Consider the following 22295-nt stretch of genomic DNA (forward strand, 5'->3'; position numbering starts at 1 on the left):
ACCTCCCCCCCCCCTATAAGGTCAAGTGCCATTCGATTGCCTTTGGTTTTACACGCCGCCAATGGAACCCTAACCCTAACCCGTGTACCCTGGCCCTGGCCCTCGCGAGGATTTCCCCGGTACAGTGGGAGAGGGTGTCGCAAGGATAGGAAGGAGTGTTAGAAAATGCCTGCACTACTGTTCATGCACGTAGCCAGTGACGGTTAAAAGGCGGCGGGTCGTGGTGGAATAAAAAAAGGCAAACTTAACCCCCCCCTCCGTTTAGCGGAGCGTATATTTATGAGTGGGAAGAAATGAACCTTGCGAAAATGGGAAGTGTGTTAACCGATATGATTATGCAGATGGAGGCGACCTAAGGGAGAGGATGAAACGATATGAAAGGTTCTTCCTTTGAGAATCGTGGAGACTTGTTAATGGGGTTGCATGTCCTTGATTTTTTGCGAGATAACCTGGATGGACCCAGCGGATGCTTTTGCGCAGGTTGGGGAATTTTTGGAAGGGTGCTAGAGCCGATGTGGGGCTCCTTTGTTTTTCCTTTATTTGATGTGAAAGGTGGATTTTAGACTGATCCTGAGGGTCGCCTGTTGGAATTTTTGGTGTTCGGGGGCTTTCCTTAATGGAATCCATCGCTTGTCTGTATCTTCGTTTTGGAAACGCAGTCTTTATTGACATTAGCGCGTTGGTAGCCGTTTTCCTTTGCCTGGAAGCGGGGGAGTACTTTGGCGGGTGACATGGCGCACTGCTCTGCAGGCATCGCGAATGCGCAGGCTGACCCATGCGCAGCAAGATGTGCAATGCAGCGTGTTAGCTGGAGAAACTTGGAAACGGGACACCTGTAAAGTTTTCTGTGGTGTCAAGTGTTTTGGTTTCAGGCTCTTGTCGCAAAACTCAATTTTTTGGCAGGAAAGCATACACACACGGAGAATCCGACGACCGGGCCTTGGCGAGATGTTTTTCGCGGAACAAGTGCCGACACCGCTGAGGTGTATCTTCTGGTGACCAAATATCGTCGACACCCCCTCCCCCCGGCATTGCCACTGTGAGAGAAATCCAAGATTTGTTCGGGAAGGACACCGATGCAATTGATGCGCTTGCGGGGACACATGGTTGAAGTGCATCATTTAAGTGGAGAAGTCCCACTTTTCTTTTTTTTTTAAGCTTCCGTTGTTGCAGGGGGAGGACAACACTCTGCTGGTATCCTCGTCACCGTAGCGTGTTTCACTTTAACTCCTTCGACACGGTGTTCATTGGCAGGAGAAGCTGATGAGACACCCGGGTGCTGTGCGGGTGACGTGGCGACATGTTTTTTAGGAGGTGTTTGTAGGCAACTTCCGGGATGTAGTGATCGGAGGTGCCCTTAACGGAGCTGTGCCTTGCAAAGAGAGCCATGCTCTAAATAGTGGCTGCAGTTGTGCCGCCCTGGTACATCTGATAAAGATTATCGGAGTATGAGGTTAGTGCGCTATTGATGGCAGCATCTGTGAGGTGTTCGTGTGTGGGTTTACTGCCTTCGCTTGTTTCTGCACCGTGTTGATACTGGAGGTATCACGCATGGTTTGCTGGCGCACAACAGCTACCGTGCCGGTCATGTGCAGCTCATTGCCATGTTTTTTTTTTTTTTGCAACGGGGCTGTGGACTTTGCAGCTCTCGATCATTTTGTAAACAGGGAGTGGCAGAACTGGTGTGAGGGAATAGTCGTGAACCTATTTTTTTTTCTTTTCGTCATTTATTTTTGTTTGTATTGTTGTTATCTGAGTTATTTGTTTTGTGCGAAAAGCAGAACTCTTCCTGCTAGTGAAGCGAGTGAAACAGGTGACGACTTCTTAACTGGGTAGAGCTCTTTTTAGAGCCAGTGTATAGGCAAGGTGTCACTGATGTTTGGATGTGGATGTTCACATCCTTGAACGTGTGACTGGTGTCCTATTGTTGCTCTTGGTCTGAGGGAGGCAGGGCTGCAACTTGTAGGGGTTGTTCTTTATGTCAACTGGGATTTTCCTGTATCGTTGATCTTTTGTGGACAAAGGAGGCAGCACTCAAGGTAGATGCTTGAGCATGGCTGCTCGAGTTGCGATAGAGCTCTTAAAAGCAGCGGCCTGAGGTCGTCTACGAGAAACGGCGTCGCGGTTTCTTCTCTGAGCAGATTCATCTAGAGTTGCCGAACGAACAGAGATCTGCTGCTTGATTGCGTCGTGTGTGGCAGAAGTAGAGGCTATTCTGTGCACAGTTATCAAACCGACGGTTGTTTTTTCTTTTTCGGTCTCTAAAATCTATGGCCTTACGGTGCACGTGTTGGTAATGTGTAGTTGGTGCAAGAGGAGTGGTGGCGACATGCGTGTAGGCAATGGGCCGAGTTGTATTGCACCCCCAGATATTTTGGGTGATATGCGCATAGGCTGGAAACCAGTGTATTATCGTGTTATGTGTAAGGCAGCTTCTTAAGACTCTTTTGGAGTTTACTGCATAACGAGTGGTGTGTTTTTTGGGGGGTTTCTCTGTGCAGAACAGCTTGACGACAGTTGTAACTGGGTGAAATGGGTGTGTTATTCTCTGCTTGTATTATTTTACTGAGTGTTGTTGGAAGGGGTTGGTAAAAAAATTTTTTGCAAGCTTTGTGCAGTGCTTATTGAGGTATGATGGCGATGTTAATGCTCAAAGACGAAACGGGCTTTCTGCGGAGGATCGCTGTGGTGTGGCCTTTAAGGAACTGAATGGTAGTCAATTATTGGGTTATTTCGTTCGAGTATAACCTTTGCAAACTGCGCACCAGTGATAGGTTTGTAGTTGTGCATCCGATGCGTATCGGAGATGATTTTGCATTTGTGAAGTTTTTTATACATTCTCAAGGAGGCACTGCTAATGCGGTTACTCGTTTCTCACCGCCTCTTTCTCTATGTGTTGCGGGTTGCGCAAACTTGCAATCTGTAGGAGGCCATGACTCCTGTTCCTAACTTAGAGGGACACCTATCAAGACTGAAGTGACTTTTTTCTCTGTGCCAATGATCTTCTGTTTTCTACTTCTCTTATATCCTTTTTTTTTTCGATTTACTTCTCTCCGAGAGGCCTTCGGGAGTGCCTGGACACATATAGGTAAGACAGTTGAAAATCATAGAAAAATATAAAAAATCTGCGAAAAAAAAAACAAAAACTTCCACCAAAGGAAGACAGCACGCCGAAAAAAAAAAATGTTCATAAAGAATATCATCATCTCCGGCTTCCGCTCGTATCGTGAGCAATCTTTTCCCGATGGCCTTTCCTCAAAAGTAAACGTGCTTGTGGGTAAGAACGGCTCGGGTAAGTCGAATTTTTTTGCCGCTGTTCAATTCGTGCTGAACGAGAAATTCGCGAATTTGAGCGCTCTGGAAAGGAAGGAGTTATTTCACGTTGGCAGTGGGAAGCCGGCTCTCTCTATCTTTGTGGAGATTGTGTTTGACAACTCTGATGGGCGGCTTGTCATTCCGGGCCGTGCGGAGGAGCCGGAGGTGCGGATTCGTCGCACGGTGGGTCTCAAGCAGGATGAGTTTCGCGTGAATGATCGCAGGTTTTCTGCGGCGGACGTCCACCAGCTGTTGGAAAGTGCCGGCTTTTCGTCGAGTAACCCTTACTATGTGGTGGAGCAGGGGAAGATTGTGAGCTTGGTGAACATGAGCGAGGAGGACCGTTACCAGCTCATCAAGGATGTGGCGGGCACAAAGGTGTACGAGGCACGGCGGGCTGAGAGCGAGCAGATCCTTGCTGAAGCGAAGGGAAAGCAAGCACAGATAGCAGAATCCATCCGGGAACTGGAAAAGCGGCTAAAGGAACTGGAAGACGAGACCGTGGAGCTGAAGCAGTTTAACGTGGCAGATCGAGAGAAGAAGTGCATCGAGTATTGCATTTTTAACGCGGAGGTGGAGGCCGCCAACGAGGCTTTGCGGAAGCTGGAGGAGGAATGGAACAGACAATCGGTGATCTTCAATAAGTCGCACGACGTTGTGGAGTCCTCGGAGGAGAAGATCTCGCAATTCTCGCAGAAAATCGTGGAGATTTCTACTGACATTACGCGTCTTGAAATGGAGCGGACAGCTGTGTCGAAGGACATGGCTGCATTGATGAGTAAGCAGGCTGTTGTGGACCTGGACGCAAGCGAGGCAGCAGGGAAGTTTGCTCGCAACAACCGGGAGCTGGAAGCGCTCGTGAAGGAGGATCGAGAACTGGGCGGGACCCTCCAGAGAGTGGCGACCGACATTGGTAAGAAGCAGGCGCTCTTGCGGGAGAGCGAGGAGGCGGCGAACAAAAAGGCCGCGGAGGTCGAGACGCAGCGCAAGGTTCTGGAGCGGTTGCAAGAACGCCGAAACCGGACGAAACTCTTCAAGAACAAAGCGGATCGCGACAAGTGGCTGAAGGCCGAAATGCAGAAGAACGAATACTTGATCCAAAAATCGCAACAGGAGCTCGATTTGGTTCGTCGCGAAACAGAACGCTTGGACAAGGAGGCGAGCGCTTTAGGGGAGAAGATTTCAGCGCCGACTCTCTCCACTGCTGATGTGGACCAGAGTTTGCGAGACCATGAGCAGCGAAGGAAAGCCGCGCTGGGCAAGCGGGACGAGCTGAACCAGGAGCGACGACGGTTGTGGCAGACGGTGCACGAGCAGGAAAGCGTTGTGCAGCGGCTTGACGAAGCGTCGCGCAGTGCCAAGCACCAGTGGGAGCGGGCCGTTCGTCAAGATGTGCGACAGGGTCTGCTGTCGCTTTCTGAGGTTCTTCACGAGTTGAGAAATCCTGAGCTTTCTGCAGCCGTGCATGGACCTCTGATCGACCTTATCCAGGTAATGGAGGGGTACAAAACAGCGGTGGAGATTACGGCGGGAAACACCCTCTTCCATGTTGTCGTGGACTCGTTTGAGGTGGGTTCGACGCTGCTCGCTGAAATGAACAAACGGCGGAAACCTGGTCGTGTCTCTTTTTTTCCGTTGGATACGTGCAATGGAAAGATCGCAGATATTGCGTCGACGCCAGAGTGCGCGCTACTGCTGTCCAAGGTGAAGTACGACACGCGCTTCAAGGGCGTGGTGGCGGAGGTGTTTGGCAGGACGGCTGTTGTTGCCTCGCTGGAAGCGGCGAGCGCGATGGTGCAAAAGCTGCAGTGTGATGTCATCACGGTGGATGGCGACCAGCTGGGACGCAGGGGTGGCATTACGGGTGGCTTCCTCGACAAGCGCAACATGAAGCTTCCTCTTCGGGAGCGCGAGAAGGAGCTGGCGGCGAACCTTTTTGCAGCACGCGCAAAGCTGGACGGCCTGTGCCAAGACGTGGCGACGGTGGAGCAAAGCATCACGGAGGTGCTTAACGAACTTGAGATGCTTCGCAACCAGAACATGTCAACAGAGCTGGAAGCAGATGCACGGCTGCGTGAGTCACGACTGATAGAGGATCGCCGATCGCGCTTGGCCACTCTGAAGTCCAACTTAGCGGCGACCAAGAAGGCGGTGGAGAGCTCCATCGCTGCGGGCATGGAGACAGTGCGGGAGCTGAAGAGGGAGCTCTCCGACGAGTTCAAGAGCGCATGGACGCCAGAAGAGGAGAAGAGGCTGGAGCAGCTCACAGAAGAAGTGGCTAGTGCTCGTGTGACGTCGTCTGAGCTGCAGGCGAATGCACTGCAGCTGGCAACCGAGGTTCAGCTTCTGGAGGACACCGCGCGGCACGTGGAGCGCCGTAAGGCGGTTGTGGCGGACCGCATCCGGGAGCTGGGGTGGTCGAAACAGGCCGGGAGTATTGCGGATGGAGAACAGGCAGCCGTAAAGGCCGAGTTCGAGCTGCTCTCGCAGCAGTTGCAGTGTATCGACCGTGACTTGGAGCAAGAAGGTCGCGAGCGCGAGAGGCTTCAGTCGCAGCTCGATGCGCTGACGTCGAAGCGGCTTGGCACAGTGAGGAGCTTGCAGGAGCGCAAGGACGTGGCGGACAGGACGGAAATGCAGCGGGGTTTGCTGGTGCAGCGACGCGATGAGGCACTGCAAAAGATCCGGCAGCTGGGAGTGCTGCCGCAAGGAGTTGCCAAGTTCGAGTCAGCCTCCCTAGGGAAGCTCATGTACCACTTGAAAGCAGTAAACGAGCAGCTGAAGGGCCTGTCGCACGTGAACCGCAAGGCGCTTGACCAGCACGCGGCCCTGCTGGAGACTATGAAAGAACTTACGTCGCAGAAGGAGACACTGACCAAGGAGCTGGACAGCATTCACGTGTTGATGGAGCACTTGGATTCGAAGAAGGAAGAGGCGATTGAGCGCACCTACAAGCAGGTTCAGTACCAATTCGAGGAGGTGTTCAAGCAACTCGTTGGCGTCGAGAGCTGCTCTGCAGAGCTGCAGCTGGTGGCGCCTGCCGTGTCGAACAAGAAGGAGGACCCGTACACTGGCGCACGTATCAAGGTGTCGTTTGGTCTCGGCAACCCTGTCAGCCACCTGGACCAACTCAGCGGCGGGCAGAAGTCTTTGGTCGCCTTGGCGCTCATCTTTGCTATCCAGCGCTGCGACCCTGCGCCGTTCTACCTCTTTGACGAGATTGACGCCGCTCTGGATGCGGAGTACCGCACTTCTGTTGCGAAGATGATGGCACGCCAGTCCGACGAGTGCCAGTTCATTGTGGCGACCTTCAAGACGGAGCTCCTGGACGTAGCAGACAAAGTGCTTGGCATTTTTTTTCACAACAAGATGAGCCGCATCCAGACCATCTCGAGTGAAGAGGGTGTGAGGCTGCTGAAGCAGGTAGCACTCGAGGACCGCAAGCGGACTCGCGAAGGCAACTAGCTGCTTCTTGCCGTGCTGAATAGTAGCGGCTCTGCGCAATACGAATACCACAAAAGCCCCCGATAAGGTCGAGTGCATCGACGACAGCAAGAATGGCGCTGTTTTTTGTACGGCATGTGTGCGTACATACGTGTGGTTTGGCCAGCTTTTCAGGAGCCACCTCTTTTTTGCGTGCTGTGGCGCTCGGCGTGCTTCCCTGGATGTTCTCACGCTTCACTGATTCTGGAGTGTGACTGTAGCATGCACAGATACACACACGTACGGGAGCCATTGACTCATAGAATAACAGAAACGATCTTTTTTTTTTACCAGCACGTCTCTCTGTGTACGTGCAGTGGTGTGCATTCATAGAAGATATCAGCTCAGATTCCATAGATTGCTGTCTTATTGTATCTGGTTTTGCTCATTTTCAGCTGTGTGCTGGTCTTTCTCTCTGTGTGTCCCTCAGACGCTGCGTGAGCAGCGTATCGGAAGGAGACACATTTTTTTTTTCGCTTTTTTTTTTCAGTAGCATGCGTCCGTTGGAGAGGGATGTACATTTCTTTACACCACTACACGTAGCTCAGCGCTCGCTTCTTTGACATGACATGAAAGGTAAAAAGATAAAAAAAAACACAGGAAACAGACGTGATTGTAGTCCACAGCTGTGCCGTTCAGCTGTGCTACTCTAGTTTCTGCTTGCATAGGGGGATATTATATGGCGTGCGCCGCACGGCTTTGCCGAGTTGATGATGCTATAGGCGCCAACAGGACTGATAGCAGTGATCTCTCCTTCTCTCTATCTACGCGTGCATTTCGCATGTCATGTGGAGATATTTTGAAAGTCCTGTTTTCTTGTCTTCCTCTGAACACGCCATGACTCTCCTACTCCATCGCTGCGCTCAGCCTTCACGTTCATAGAGTGGCGGCCATTGCACTCAGCTGGGTGGCTGAACACACGCAGACCTTCCACATCTCGGACTCTGGACTCTGGGACAGGTCACGGCGCCTTCGGTCATAAGTGTATCATTACGATGAGCGAGTTTGTCGGCGATGTAGTTGGCGCAGATGCTTCACTGCCGGGACCTCTCTTAAATGCACCACGCAAGAGATACCGCGAGGAGAATTACGCGATAGACGCCAACCTTCGGCGCGCGCCCCAGCATGTGCGTGTGCAGGTGGCATGTGAAAATACCACCTGCTTCGTTTCGCTTCGCGGACACGTCCTGGATGCGCAGGGGCGGTTCAACTCGGTTGAGTTCCCCGGTTTAGCCTTTTTCTACAACCCTGTGGTGGCGTGCGTTGCCTCTGGGACCATCACGCTGCATTTTGACAGCAGCAACACTGTCACTGAGCGAATCCTGCACGAGCATTGGCGACCCCCGTGCCCCATTCACGGACCATTCCGCTGCGCTTGCTACACCATGCACAAGGTGGCAGATGAGGTTGCTCAGCTGCTTCGCGAGATCTTTTGTCAGGACGCACCGTTCGACGTTTCGATCGACTGCCTCCGATCCTATCCGCACATTCGCATTGACAGCCAGACAAGGACGTGGTCCTTATCGCTGGTAGGTTTACCGCTTCCCCCCAAGGCATTTGGGCCATTTCCGCTTGGCACCGTCACATCTCCTCAGTCTATCAAGAACCACTGGTTTCTGTACCGTGAAAAGAGCAGGGTTGTAGACTCCGCCTGCGTAATGTGCGGGAGTGGGTCGGTGATGGAATGCGCCAGGTGTCTGTGTCTTCTGTGTACGAGCTGCGGGGAGCACTGTGGCGCTTGTGGGCGCTACATCTGCCGTGGCTGCTCTAGCGCTGGTGAAAGCGGAATGATCATCTGCTACAACTGCCCCCTCTAAAGGTCACCATGACAGGAGTGTGGCATCAGGCTTGGAAAGGGTACGCTGTCAGGGTTTTGTCGCTTTGCTGCAGTAACTCAGCACTGACGTGACGTCGCTACCTTCGCCCTACCTGTAGCACTTACAGAGACATAGAGAACGAACTCCCCATGGAGCGGGAGAATAGCGCTTTTAGCTCGTACGTGGCTAGCGAAGTATATCCAGTATGCGTTTGCCACATCGATGATAGCGGAGCCGCCTTAACGGACAGCCGTCCATTTAGCGCATCTTTTAGGATGTCGTAAGAAAATCACTTTGATGACATGCTCTCACGGGAGGTGCCAGCTGCTTGGCACTGCAACTGGGCAAGTGTGTTACGCGCATCTGCAGAAGAGATGCGACTGAAGAGAGTTTTGACCGCCTTCGTCTGTACTCACTCTTCCCTTCTTTTAACTTGGATGTATGGAGGGAATACGTGTGCTGTGTGCACCGGTGGGCACGCTGATGCGACGTCATTTTTTTTTTCCGCTGTTATTTCCATCGAAACCAATACTCCGCCCTACTGCACTTATCGGTGGCGCGTTCTGGCCTCTGTCTTGCAGGCTGAGGTGCAAATGGAGGGCATCGTGGCAGGGTAAGTGTGACTACTGATGCCGAGCAGATTGCTTATCTGTATGTCTTATCGGTTATACAGACAAAGCAGGGAGGCAATCTCCTCGTTTTCGTATCTTGCAACTGGGGCCCCACCTCCGTGTCTTCCCTCTGCCGTTCTGTTTCCTTCCCATGCTCACTGCGCCGCACGCTCCGTCCTTTCCAGTGGCTTCTCCGTCTGTTAGCGACACTCCCTATCACCATAGCTGTCTCAAAGCTCCCTGTACCCTCCCTGATCTCAGTATACACCTGCACCTTCGTTCTTTCTGTTGTTCCTCTCTCATTTCTCTCCTATTGCGTGGGCTTTTGGCTGACACAGCACTACACGAGCGACGCTATCGCAGTTTTCGTCCTTACCGTTTTTTTTTTTTGCAACCGTCCTACTCTTGAATCTAAGCAGGATGCCGATCAAGTACAGCTGCGTGAATGACGAGATGAGGCTTCTGGCCGAGCATCCGGCTGGCGAGCAGTCGAAGCTCGCCGAGACGATGCAGAAGGTCATCGCTACTGTCCCGCCCAAGGAGTACCGCCATAAGACGATCGAGGACAAGGATGGTGGCGTCAACTATAACTACATCAGCAACGGCGAGGGGTGCATCGTGGCCTGCGTGACAACAAGTGACATGCGTATGCGTACCGTCTTCGCGTTCCTAGAAGCTGTCGAACCACTTGTTCGAGGGAATGTCGGTTCTCAGGGATCTGAGTTACGCAATGGAAAGAAGCTACTACAGCAGAAGATGGAATTCTACAACAATCCCCAGAACGATAAGATCACCGCGCTGAACGATGATATCAATCAGGTAGTGGATGTCATGATAGACAACATGGACAAGGTGCTAGCGCGTGGTGACCGTATCGACACGCTGCACGAAAAATCCTCAACTCTGGCGGACCAGGCGCAGCAATTCCAGCGGCGCTCGACGGAGCTAAAGCGGAACCTGTGCATGAAGAATCTGAAGCTCACCCTGATGATTGCCGGTGCCGTGATTGTAATGCTCATTATCATTGTTCTGATCGCTTGCAAGCCCAACTTTTCGCGCTGCCGTTAAGTGTGAGCAGCAGGGTCTCCCTGCAGGAGACCACGACTGCAGGCTCACGGCAGGGCTCAAACACTGTGAAATTGGACTAGGCGGTTGTGGCTTTCTGACCTCCCTTGCGAAGTGGAATGTGGGTTTGAATCGCCCTGAACGGAACTATACCGTGGTCTGCGCTTTGAGCTTACCGGTTCAGTGTGCTGTATGCTTACTTTGATACAGCGCGGGGGGATGGGAATGGAGGTGAGGGCCTTCTGTCATTAAGGGTTGAAGCCCTTGAGGAACAGTGAGGAGGACGAAACAGAGAGGAAAAGGGCAAGTCGTCGAGGGGAGGTAAATGACGAAGAACAGGCACGGATGAAGACGGCATATTTCAGCTCTCTATTCTGCCCGATGGGTGTATTGGGTTTTTGCTCCTGGTGAAGGGAAGCGTGGAGTACTGAAGCTTATCTTTCTGCTGTTGTGAAATATATATTTTTTTTTTTTGCATTGCTTTTGCGTTCTCTCTATGCTTCTTTTTTTTTCGTTCTCTATGTCCTTTACCCACGTCAGCTCTTCCCTCTCTGATTTGCTGGGAGTTTCAGTACTGCCCCGCTTCTTCTTCCTCTTGTGCTGTTTCTCTTTCTTCTGTTCTGTTCTCTTTCTCTTTTTGCGGTTGCTTTGCTTCACTTACGTTTCCACGTATGGGTGCCCTCAGCTGTTCCGGGAATGAGATCGTGTGCTGCTATGCGGGCGCGTTCGGGGTCGCGTGATTCTGGGCAGAATGGTGACTACAAGACTAGGAATGACGTCTTGCGATACTCTTTTTCTGTGTTTCTATAGTAGGGCCTTCACGCACGGAAAGAGCGATTTGCTGAGGTAAGTTTGCTTGGAACAGAAAAGAGTTGCTCTCTTAGAACGCAGTCGGTTTGCTTCGTGCCGGTGTTTGTCTCTGTGTGGGATTTTCTTTTCGTTGTGGTGGATCGTCATGTGCTGTTTGCGATGTGGAAGATGGTAAATGAGATAGTGTGTTTGTGCGCCGGTTGCTGCCGTCGAAGCTTTTTTGATGAGTGCTGCTGTAGAGATCGAGCATGCCGGTTGTTTCAGCCATGAGGTGTGTTGCTTTTTGATTCACGGTTTCTGGGGGACTGCTTCAAGCAACCTGCTCGACTACGGGACTCTGGAGGCGCTGCACTCTGAGTAGGGGTGTACTTTTCGGAGGTGCCAATGGTAACTCTGCCCTTAGTAGCAACGTTTCCCTTTCACTTCTGGTGTGAGGGGCTCTCTTCGAGTACTCAGGTCATGAGGAGGTTTGAAAGGGGGGAGGCGACAGCCGTATGCCAATGGTAATGTGATGTGCCTGTTCACTCGGTTGCCTTCCCTTTAGAAGCCGCATTCCTGGCGCCAGCAACAGAAAGGCGCTTGATCGAGAAACGAAAAAAATGAATTCCCTTCTTCCATAATCACAGGCGCGCCTTTGCTTCCTTTCCGCTCTCATGCGCACATATGCATAGTTTTTTGTGTGCGTTTAGGTCGAGTCTTTTTTTTTGTCCCTCAACTCCTCCACATATTCCTCACAGCTACAGTATACCCTCACGCATCGCGCTGGTGAAGCAAGGGCCTGTGTCAACGAGCGCAGCTCGCTTGCCTTTTTTTAGCAGGGCTAAACAGAAAAATCATCGGAAGATGAGGAACGAAAGAATCGACTTTTTTGTGTCGCAAATTCGGCTGACGACGTTACATCCTTAAACCACTCCTACGATCCTAGGGAGATGGACTTGACAGACAACTCGATGTGGACGCTTGTCGAGGAGGCCGTCATTGAAGACAGGGGTGAGGACGAGGAGGAGGTTCTGGCCCAAATGGTCCGTTCGTATCTAGCGCGGAGAGGCCTAACCGACACTCTCGCCGCTTTCGACGAGGAGCACCAGTCTTACTGGAGTTCTTCGAAGCACCCCTACAAGGGATCTCCGGACGCATCCAAGCCAGCAGCGAGTGGGGAAGTAGCAGATCTAACGCCGGCAGCCGATCACCCTAATGTGAACTATGCTGCCTCTCTGGATGAGGCTAGTGGTGGGATGGACAAGCGCAAGGTGGCGCAACTTCTTTGTCTGCAGGAGAGATACGAGGCAGCGGCGGCGCTGATGGCGCCTTCCTCGCTTGCGCGCATTCGTCTCCTATGCATTCAGGCACAGAGTCTAGAGGATACTGTTGCTGCTGTGTTTTACCTGGCGACTCATGTCGCACCGCTCGTGCCGTTCTGCACCGATCCTACGATGGGCCACAGGGTGTACACAGCTGCGTTGAGTAATTTGCTGAGTCCGTGCCGCGAGAGGTCAAGTCCTGACGCAGAGGCGCTTGCTAGGGAGGTGAACGACGAGCTTTGCGGCCGTGAGCAGCGCAGTAGTCTTCACGTGTTGTTTAATTGGGCTTACTGGCAGGAAACGTCGCATACCATCTGAGGTGCTAAAGCGTGTCTGTGCGACGGAATGCCGGACGACTTTGCGCTGCAGGCGTCTGCACTCCAAGCATCGAATTTACTTCTCTCATTCATAGCAGACAAATGTTTCTCTCCCCCTACTTTTGGGAGGTGATGTGACAACAACGTAGCTACTGCTGTCCACGTTGTTTATTCTCTTTGCCGTAGTGCTGTCTTTTTCTGCGTCCTGCATCCGGCGTTGTGTACCTGGAAGTGGCAGTACAACAAGTCATAAGAGGGGAAGGTCCAGAGCTAGGCATCCAAGCCAGACATGTACGTGATCTTCTCCTCTCTTCGCTTTTCTCTTCGTATGCCGAGTGACGTAGGTGTGACCACCCTGCATGCCCTATTCCCCACTTCCTCCCACTGCATCGTTCGAGGTTTCACTCTTTTGCGCTGCTGGATTCCTGTTTCTTGACGGCACCCTCTCCCCCTCACCTCCCCCCACACCCAGAAGAAAAGGAACGAATGTGTGCAAGTAGCATGCTTTTATCTGTGGGCTTTCTCTGTATTCGCAGCTTGTGGCAAGTGACGTGTGCCCCGAGAGGATGACTGAAGCTCCTCGGCTATGCATGCCGTGGATCCTGCAATCATGTGGGTGCGCAGCGTGGTGAGGGAACCTATTCGGATGGCTAAACTAGGGGCCATGGGGAACGATTGCAATGTCTCCGACTGCTTAAGCCACCGCCCGTCTCCGGTGATGTGACCTTCCCCGTAACACCGCTCTTAGACACGGTCACCCTCCTATGGGCGGTACTCTCTCCTTCTTGATCGTTTGGGTCTTTTGTCTCTCCGTGTTTTCTCTGGCCTTAATACTCTACACTGGTGGTGAGCGTACGTGCGTGTGTGTGACTTCGTGCTCTCCTCGTTCTCTGTACGAGGGGGACAATACTCTGCACTGTATTTGCTTATTGGCTTTTCCCTCCTTGCGCTCCGCGATTGGGCAGTGTGTCACTCGTGTCTGAGGCATTCTTCTCGCTTTTAGGCTCTCATACTCTCTCCACCAAATTAGTATTCGCGTAGTTTTCTTAACTCGCAGTCGAGCTTCCGCATCTCCATCATGGCGTCTTTTAAGGAACTGAACGACCGCCTGACGAAGCAGTCGTACGTGTCTGGCTACACCCCAAGCACCGACGATGAAAAGCTCTTTCGCGAGATCTTTGGCGACAATGCAAACGTAGTTCAGTGGGCTGCGCGCATGGCGACGTACTACCCTAGCGAGCGCGCCAATATGCAGCGCCTACCTGTTGAGTCGGAAGACTCCTCGGAAATGAAGTAGGATGATTGGTGTGGCTTTTGCACATGTGCAGAGTCGAATAACGCCTGGTTGTGTGCGTTAGCAGCTTCCTCATCATTGTGTTGTGCGACAGGAGCTACACCTCCAGTCGGAGAGGGCAGTGTGCGAGACAAGAGGTTCCAAAGGCCATTATCGATGCATTTAGCTTCTCGCCTGTACGTGTGTCTGTCCGGTGGCGTCTAAGGCTGCAGCACGCGTGCGCGCACCCACGCTTCCCAGTTGACGAAATGCAAAACCGACGCCGTGTTCTCTACGTGTTTATTTTTGTATTTTTTCTGTTGTTGTGCGGTGACAGTTCCTGTGTTGTATGTGTGTGCGTGTGTGTGTGTGTGTGTGCGGCTCAATTTCAACCTCTTCCTCTCTCGGTTTTCTCGATCAATGTCACTCAACGGCCTGTAGGTGCCCTTTTCATTCTCAAAGCAACTATCCATAACGAGAAGCCGACAGTTCTAGCTGCTCGTAAAGCGGCGGTGGGTGATGAGCGGGACACGCGGGTGGTGCTTCACTTTCGCCTTTAATCCCTTCCCCCGAAAGAGAAGCAACTCCTACTGTGGTATTCGTTTACTCTCGGTGAGGTTGTCGAAAAGGAGACTCGAATAGTTATGGGTCCCGACACGATTGCAGTGTGTTCGTTTGGGTTCATCGGTGCGCAGACAGTGAGTGGTGTGCCACCACCTATTGCTGCTTGACTGCCAACTTGCCAACAAAAGTTATATTTTCTTTTTTTCTTCCTTTGCCGCTTCCTCTCGTTGTCCTTTACTTAACTCTCTGTCCCTCTTTCAAATGCTCCTATCGTTACAGTACTGTGCATCGCAATCCTTTTCCCTACAACACCACGAGACTACATCTCTCGTCATACTACACCTGGTGCTCCGCATTGTTGTCTTTAGCCGCTGGGGACTCAAGGGAGAATGTCTCAGTGTGCATGTGATATGTTTGTGACTGGTATGGCCTGCGCTGAACTGCTGTGCAGCTTTCGCCGAATGCACGCTCATCACTCATAGCTGCTTTCGTATAGAACTGCCCTAGACGTCCGTCTACGCACGCAAACAAGTGCCTGTGCCTATATGCCGGTGCGTGGGTTCTTCAGTCCACACTCGGCGGTGGTGCTTTTTGGTGCCATTGCAGTAAATCTAACCAGAACTCATTATTTGGACGTGGGCTGCGTCTCGGCCGCAGCCAGAATCTATTGGACTGCTTCACAATACTACTATTACGAAAATGTGGTTATGTGTGTCGCGCGCCCACCAGTTTTTCGAAGGCTTCGTCTTGTATTCATCCAACGGCGAATGTCGGTTGACAGAGTCTTCCCCCGTGCCCACGGCCACTGTCGTTTGTCCCACGCCCCGCCGCTTTCTTCTCCCCTCTTCGCTCTTCCCCATCCCTCTTCTGTGATTACTGTTATCTGCCTCCTTTGCCCAATCGTCTTTTTTTCCCTTAAACGAAACATGCGCCTCAGTACAGCTATTCCACACGCAAAGCCATAGAGGTCGTTTAATGAGTCATCATGGCCTACATTCACATCTGCCGCCATGGTCAGGATATGGACAACGCGCACGGCATTTTGAACGGACACCGAAACGAGCCGCTCTCTGATCTCGGTCGTAGTCAAGCTGTAACGGTTGCCAACAAGATCAAAGAGAGCGGTGTCAACTACAGCATCATCTACTCCTCCCCGCTGCAGCGCGCTCTTGACACGGCGTCGGTGATTGGTGCCGCGGTGGGCGTGCAGGTGCAGGTGCGTGCTGACCTAATCGAACGCGACTTCGGCGTTTTGTCAGGAAAGCCGTACAGCGACATATCTAAGTACGCCGGCGATAAGCTGCTACAAGGAGACAAAGTTCTGTACTTTCTGGAAGTTGAGGGCTGTGAAAATTTTGACCAGTGCTACAAACGGGCTCAGGGTGTGCTGGCGGATGTGAATGCGATACACGCTGGTGAGCACGTCCTGCTCGTCTGTCATGGTGACATTGGGAAGATGTTGCAAGCGGCACATGCCAAGGTGGAATGGCAGGAAGGACTTCGGCTCCCCTATTTTGTCAACACCGAGGTGATTGAGCTATAGAGTTGTTGTCGACTGCTTTGATGCTCACATACACACATGTGTGTGTCTACGGGCTTGGTTGCATTGCCACAAAGAAGAATAAGACAGTAAAACGAACTCTCGCAGTGACGGAAATCTGTTTCTCCTTGCGCACTGCTGGAGAGAGAGGAAAGGACTGCTGGCACTAGCAGTAGTGACTCTGAGGATCTATTTCTGCTTTTCTTGGTGCCACATTCTCGTGGTGTTTGCCTGTTCAGTCGTTTTACACCGCATGGCTGTGTCTATGCCCAGCCTCTGATGTGGATGAGTGAGATATGGACTCTGCAGCACACTCGCCATCATTGCCGTTTTCTCTTCTTCCTCGTCTTCCCCGTTGGCTGCCAAATCCTCGTATGGTACCTAAAGGACTTCACGCTGGATCACAGCTTGTCACAACTTTTGTTGTGCAGCACCCAACAACGGAGGTGCAAAACTCCGGTTTTTGTGGGGACTCGTGTGGTCTCTCTCTTAGGCGTGCTCTAGACGCGTCGCTCTCGTTCTTGTTTCGTGCTGCACTCAGAACCCTGCACGACATGCCGCCAAAGCGGTGGGCAAAGCCGAACCAGAAGGGCGCATATGGCGAGAATGCCTGTACGTCTGACGCAGTGCTGCACTTTATATGCAATGGGATCCGCAGTGACAATTTCCTAGGTCTCTCGGAAGAGGAGCTAACTGGAATGGCAACTGAGTTAATGCACGTGAAGACGCGCGCGGAGGTGGCGGAGTGGGCTAAGACGCTGATGCTATCCGAGGCCTTTGCTGCGGAGGTGACTAAGCGGCGAGAGCAGTCGGGGCCAGCTTTTGAGGGTGAGATTGTTCCCAACACACCGTCCTGCTTGTCTGCGTCGACTGCGGGAGGTGAGTGTGGTACGCTGAATGCAACGAAGCGCGTCACCGGAGCTTCGAAGCGATCGAAACGCGGAGTTAATGTCAATCATCTCCCAAAGACAAGCAGCGCCACCGAGGCACTTAGGCCAGGTCGTTTTGAGTGCGGATGCTTTGCCACTGTCCACAACCTGCGTGGAAGCTGTGCCAACTGCGGCCGGATCATCTGCGAGCAGGAGGCAGATGAGGTATGTTACGCTTGTGGACTGGAGCCATCCCGATGCATCGCGTATGAGATCTCGGTCCAGGAAGGCAGGCTGAGCGAGGCGGCGCAGCAGCGCAATCAGGCGGACTACAAAACAGCTGTGGAACAACGGGACCGCTTGCTGGAGTACGCTCAGAATCGCGCGAAGCGAACTACTGTCATCGACGACCAGTCAGCCACGCTGTTCTCGCCGCAGAGTACGTGGTTGTTGCCAGAGGAGCGCCGAGCAGCTGAGAAGTCTGCCGCGGAAATTGAGCGGCAGCACAACATCGAGCTCATGCACCGCCAGCGCGGCACCTACCAAGTGCACATGGAGTTTGTGTCGCAGAACCTGCCGCTGGGGGCGCGGAAAGAGAATTCCGGAGGCATGGACGCCGTTCCCGGTGTCGCGGAGGCTGCTGCGGAGGACGAGGAGACGGGAGGAGCGGGTGAAATAGTCGTACCCACTGGGGCAGAGCCGCTACCGTCGTTGTTGCATAAAATCTGGTACAGCCCCGACGGCAGGCGAGTCGAGTCAGAGCCTAGTGGCAAGAGGGACAAGAACGGAGGCGGACGTTGCAGCAGCGTTGTAGACGTAAACTTGCCAGGGCAGGAGGGGACGTCGGTGCCTCTGACATCACGACCAACGCAGCGCCATTTTGACGATGTGTCTCGACGAGTACAGCAGCACTACTTTGAAGACGACGTGGAGGTGTTTGCTGCGGAAGCAGAGGAGGCGGAGAGGGCAAAATCGGAGCTCATTGTTGTGCCTCAAGCGCTACTCACGGAGGAGAAGGGTTCAGCAATGGAGTACGACACCGAAGCCACCAATGCCTCCCTCCACCCGGAGCTCGTGAATCGGTCTGCTGCTACGCTGTCCTCTCGCTTTGCTGTGACAACCATTATGCGCAATACAGATGATGGCATTTGCTTGTCCATGCATCAGCCGTGGGCAAGCCTGCTCGTGGCTGGTATAAAACGACATGAAGGTCGCGTGTGGGGGACCACGTATCGAGGTCGTCTGTGGATTCACGCGACCTCGTCGAAGCCTACCAACGTGGAGGAGGTAGGGGCGTATTACTCGAAGTTTGTGGCCCCAGGTCAAGTGCTCCCAAAGCACTACCCTACCAAGGTACTCCTTGGGTACGTCTATGTAACGGACTGCCTTGATCGAGAGGCATACGAGGCCGCGTTTAAGCCGGCGGAGCGCCAAGAGGAGTCACCGTACTCTTTCATTTGTGTGGAGCCAAAGGTGCTACCTTTTCCATTGCCCATGAACGGCAGCCATAAGCTGTTCACCCTTGAGCACCGCGTACACACCGCTGCACGAAAGCAGCTGGGTGAAGCGTATTGAGGGTGTGCAGGTGAGGGGTACGGGCGGTTGCATTGGGCCGGCGAACCCGGCCAGGTGGGGTGCACGTGTAGCGGGACTTTGGGTGTTTCGCTTTTAGTCTCTCGACGCCGTGCTCTTTGTGAGTTTTGTCTCTTATGTGATGTGTTGAGCTGATACCGCGGGTGCGAGCGTCGTGTTTCCACTTTGTGTCATCTCACTTTGGGTTACAGGAAAGACGAGTGCTTTCTGTCTGCAATGCACCCTAATGTTACACCCAGCGGGTGAAAGGCTGTTGTGTCTAGGGGGTGGAGCAAGGCCTACGCCATGCACTCTGCGGGCCTTTTGGTCTGTCGTCGAAGCTCCAAAGGGATGACCAACACCGATTTGCGCTTGTCCTTAGTCCATCGGAACGGCTTCGTTGCTCGTAAAGGGATGTGCTGTGCGTGAAGAGGTTGACATGTACTTGCCGGGTGTTTCAGTCGGTCTTGAGAGGTGGGGAACAAAGAGTGGAATGTATCACCACCATTGCTGTTGCTGGCTTCTTATCGTCTTTTACTTCCTTCCCTTCCCCATCTCCGTCTCTCTCGCACTCTTTTACTACTGCATCTGCTCTGCTTTGGCATCATGTCTACGAACCACGCTTGTTGTGCTCCTCTTACGCCTCTCTCACCCAACGGCTACTTCTCATTGGGCAACTGAGTGTGCGCGCGGAGTGGGGCACTGGAGACTTACTGCGAGACTTCCATAGCGCCTTCAGACGCAGGTCGATCTGTTTCGCAGCGCCGCTTGTGGGGCAGCCTCTCCCTTTTATTTGCTTTATTTTTAGTGCGTCTTTAGCTCGAAAATTGCTCCCTTGCGCTCGTGCGCGCGCCTACACGTCCATGCCTAAGCGTGTGCGCGATGCTGATGACGACCTAGGGCCATCCACCTCGGAGAGCGGAGAGACGGACTCAATGAAGGACACCGTATCTGGCACCAGTGCCATGTACGAGAGGCTTCACGGTCCTCTTGATGATGATTCGTCTCTTGCCAGCAGCACTACCACGACTTCTTCCCTCGACCCCGAGGACTCAGAAGACGATAACACATCAAAGCGTCTGCTGCTGTACGCCAAGGTGACGGCAGGCGCAAAGGCACAAGCAGCAGGCTCAATGTCCGCTGCGGCTGCCGCAGCACAAAGCGGCCCTGCCGCATTTCTGCGAGGTTTGAATAGCAGCACTAGTACCACCTCCGCGAGTGCTGCTGCGGCGGCGCTGAATCGCCTGAAATCGGAGCTGCTCAAGCCAGTGGCACAGCCGACGGCCTTGACCGTGGTGAATGCGGAGGATGAATCCGCTCATGTTCTTACCAGCATCGTGTCGCGGAAGCTGCCGCCACCGCCAGCGGGTGATGCCAAGAAGCTGCGTCAGCTGGCCTACGTTGACCACAGCCAGATGCACTACGCTCCCATTCGCACAGACTTCTATGTGGTCCCGCCGGACATGACGAACCTCACCGCTGACGAAATGCGGGCTTTGCTAAAGGAACTGGATGGGGCCAAGGTTCATGGGCAGAATGTGCCGCGACCAATGCGCTCTTGGGACGGCACCGGACTGCCGGATCGCGTGCTGGAGGAGCTGGAGAAGCACGGGTATAGGTGCCCTTTCGCAGTGCAGTCGCTCGGCTCACCCGCGCTAATGAGCGGACGCGACTTACTCCTCACTGCAAAGACGGGGTCAGGCAAAACGCTCTGTTACGCGCTGCCGCTCCTCCGGCATTGCGCGGACCAGCCGCGGTGTGAGAAGGGTGAGGGCCCCATAGGGCTGGTACTTGTTCCCACGCAGGAGCTCGCTGTGCAAGTATTCACGCTGCTCAACGAGTTGGGCGAGGCCGCCGGGCTACGCTGTGTCGCCTCGTACGGCAGCACGTCGCTAGCGGAGAACATCCGGCACGCCAAGACAGGGTGCGAGATGATGGTGGCGACGCCGGGTCGACTGCTAGACCTTCTCACCGTGAACGGCGGCAAAGCAATGAGCCTGTCGCGCGTTTCCTTTGTCATCGTTGACGAGGCAGATCGCCTCTTCGACAGCGGCTTCATGGAGCACGTGGAAGCCTTTCTGAAGAACATACGCCCCAACCGCGTAACGGGTATGATAAGCGCTACGATGCCGAAAGAGCTGCGCGGGGCGGTAGTGCAGCACCTTCAGAACCCTGTTGTCATCTCCGTCGGCGGAAAACCAACGCCTGCGTCAAATGTCGAGCAGCAGTTTTTCTTCGTCGATGAGGAGGTGTACGACGCGAACAACATCAAGGCAGACATGACCCCACGTCTTGTGAAGCTGCTTGCGCTGCTGGGCGAGGAGGGCGGCAACGGTCAGAACCTGATCCTCATCTTCACACAGCGGAAGGAAGAGGTGGACGAGTTGTTGGGGCGGCTCACGACCTTGGGCTACGCAAACCGCGTGGCGACACTCTACAGCGGGATGGATCCCATCGACCGCGAGTTCGCGCTTGAGCACTTTGCCCCAGGCAAACAGTTCATCCTTGTCGCCACTGCAGTCGCAGAGCGCGGTTTGGATATTCCGTACCTCGGCCTCGTCATTAACTACCGCTTGCCGAACCATTATGAAGCGTATGTGCATCGTATTGGCCGCACCGGCCGGGCCGGCCGCAGCGGGCGTGCCGTGAGCTTTTTCACCCGCGGCAAGGATGACGACATCGCACCGGAGCTGGTGGAAGGGCTTGAGCGCGCGGAGCAGCGGGTTCCAGAGGAGCTGTACGAGGTTGCCGAGAAGGTGCGAGCCCTGCGCAAGTCTGGCGATGCTCGGTACAACAGCGGCTTTTTTCGCGGCTACCGCGACGCGAAGGTGCAGTTCTTCACTGATCGCAATAAGAAGGAGAAGGTGCGGGAGGCTGCCCGCGCGGCCGGGTTGGAGCAGTTTCTGAGCTCCTCCTCCTCTTCCGACTCGGATGCCTCTAGCGACGAGGATGCCAACATCACTGCGGTGCCCGTGCAATCCAGGGCTCGTGCTGCGTCAGTGGAGGAGGCAGGGGCGAACGCGATGGCGCTGATGCTGCACCGTGGTGCACTAAACGGCGCGTTGACTTTGTCCTCTGCGCAGGAGGACCGCATCTCCAAAGCCCTGGCATTCGCGCAGAAGACAACCACGGCGGCCACGGCGGCGGCAGACGAGATGACGACGGTGCGCTTTCAGAGCGAGTACCCCATCAACGACTTGCCGGATGCCGTTCGCGGCAAGCTGCAGAGCGGTACGTTTATGCGCTCTGTCGCTGAGATGACGGAGACGTCATTGATCCGCAAGGGTGTGTACTTCGATCCACGCTACAAGCACTCTCGGCGGATGAAGGAAGGAGAGAAGCCATTGTATCTTCTGGTAGTCGGAAAGTCCATGGAAGCGGTGCGGGCAGCTCGCAACAAGCTCGACGAGGTAAAGGCAGAGCTACTGAGCAAACAGAAGAAGACGGTGTCTGTGACGGGGGCCACTCTCTAGTCGCTGACGTATTCGCTTCTTTTTCGTTTTGCTTCAGTGCCTGTACGCCGTTAGAGTGCACCTGTGCAGGGCGCTCTCTGCTATTCCTCCTCGATGTGCTACGGCGCTGTGACGATGCTGCGTTTAGGTGCTGATGGGTTCTCAGTCGTGATGTGTCCCCACATGTGTATGTGTTTTGGTGAGTCTAGGTGACCGTTCTCAGCGGGAAGACGACGGCCGAGGGGGGTAGCGGCGACACAGGCAGACATGAACGGCTTGGCTCTCGAGTCCTCGCCACAGACGCTG

At 53.8% G+C, this 22295-nt stretch overlaps 8 protein-coding genes across 8 annotated transcripts, besides 1 other annotated feature; all 8 read left to right on the forward strand.

The window, feature by feature from the left end:
- Positions 1–175: a repeat region.
- Positions 176–3183: 3008 nt separating this feature from the next.
- Positions 3184–6780, forward strand: LPMP_080010 (adaptor complex protein (AP) 3 delta subunit 1, putative; the record flags this gene model as incomplete). Its single annotated transcript, XM_010705831.1, has 1 exon — positions 3184–6780. The coding sequence occupies one exon, from the start codon at positions 3184–3186 to the stop codon at positions 6778–6780; it is 3597 nt and encodes a 1198-aa protein (XP_010704133.1).
- Positions 6781–7793: 1013 nt separating this feature from the next.
- On the forward strand, positions 7794–8615 carry LPMP_080020 (hypothetical protein; the record flags this gene model as incomplete). The annotated part of the gene is made up of 1 exon (XM_010705832.1): positions 7794–8615. The coding sequence occupies one exon, from the start codon at positions 7794–7796 to the stop codon at positions 8613–8615; it is 822 nt and encodes a 273-aa protein (XP_010704134.1).
- A 1031-nt stretch (positions 8616–9646) lies between these two features.
- On the forward strand, positions 9647–10294 carry LPMP_080030 (Qc-SNARE protein, putative; the record flags this gene model as incomplete). Its single annotated transcript, XM_010705833.1, has 1 exon — positions 9647–10294. One exon carries the CDS (start codon positions 9647–9649, stop codon positions 10292–10294), a length of 648 nt encoding a protein of 215 aa, XP_010704135.1.
- Positions 10295–12030: 1736 nt separating this feature from the next.
- On the forward strand, positions 12031–12720 carry LPMP_080040 (hypothetical protein; the record flags this gene model as incomplete). Its single annotated transcript, XM_010705834.1, has 1 exon — positions 12031–12720. The coding sequence occupies one exon, from the start codon at positions 12031–12033 to the stop codon at positions 12718–12720; it is 690 nt and encodes a 229-aa protein (XP_010704136.1).
- A 1077-nt stretch (positions 12721–13797) lies between these two features.
- On the forward strand, positions 13798–14016 carry LPMP_080050 (hypothetical protein; the record flags this gene model as incomplete). The annotated part of the gene is made up of 1 exon (XM_010705835.1): positions 13798–14016. The coding sequence occupies one exon, from the start codon at positions 13798–13800 to the stop codon at positions 14014–14016; it is 219 nt and encodes a 72-aa protein (XP_010704137.1).
- A 1525-nt stretch (positions 14017–15541) lies between these two features.
- Positions 15542–16099, forward strand: LPMP_080060 (phosphoglycerate mutase protein, putative; the record flags this gene model as incomplete). Its single annotated transcript, XM_010705836.1, has 1 exon — positions 15542–16099. The coding sequence occupies one exon, from the start codon at positions 15542–15544 to the stop codon at positions 16097–16099; it is 558 nt and encodes a 185-aa protein (XP_010704138.1).
- Positions 16100–16650: 551 nt separating this feature from the next.
- On the forward strand, positions 16651–18540 carry LPMP_080070 (hypothetical protein; the record flags this gene model as incomplete). Its single annotated transcript, XM_010705837.1, has 1 exon — positions 16651–18540. One exon carries the CDS (start codon positions 16651–16653, stop codon positions 18538–18540), a length of 1890 nt encoding a protein of 629 aa, XP_010704139.1.
- Positions 18541–19400: 860 nt separating this feature from the next.
- Positions 19401–22010, forward strand: LPMP_080080 (ATP-dependent DEAD/H RNA helicase, putative; the record flags this gene model as incomplete). Its single annotated transcript, XM_010705838.1, has 1 exon — positions 19401–22010. One exon carries the CDS (start codon positions 19401–19403, stop codon positions 22008–22010), a length of 2610 nt encoding a protein of 869 aa, XP_010704140.1.
- Positions 22011–22295: the final 285 nt, after the last annotated feature.

Source organism: Leishmania panamensis, assembly GCF_000755165.1.
Source record: "Leishmania panamensis strain MHOM/PA/94/PSC-1 chromosome 8 sequence".
Lineage (NCBI taxonomy): Eukaryota > Euglenozoa > Kinetoplastea > Trypanosomatida > Trypanosomatidae > Leishmania > Leishmania panamensis.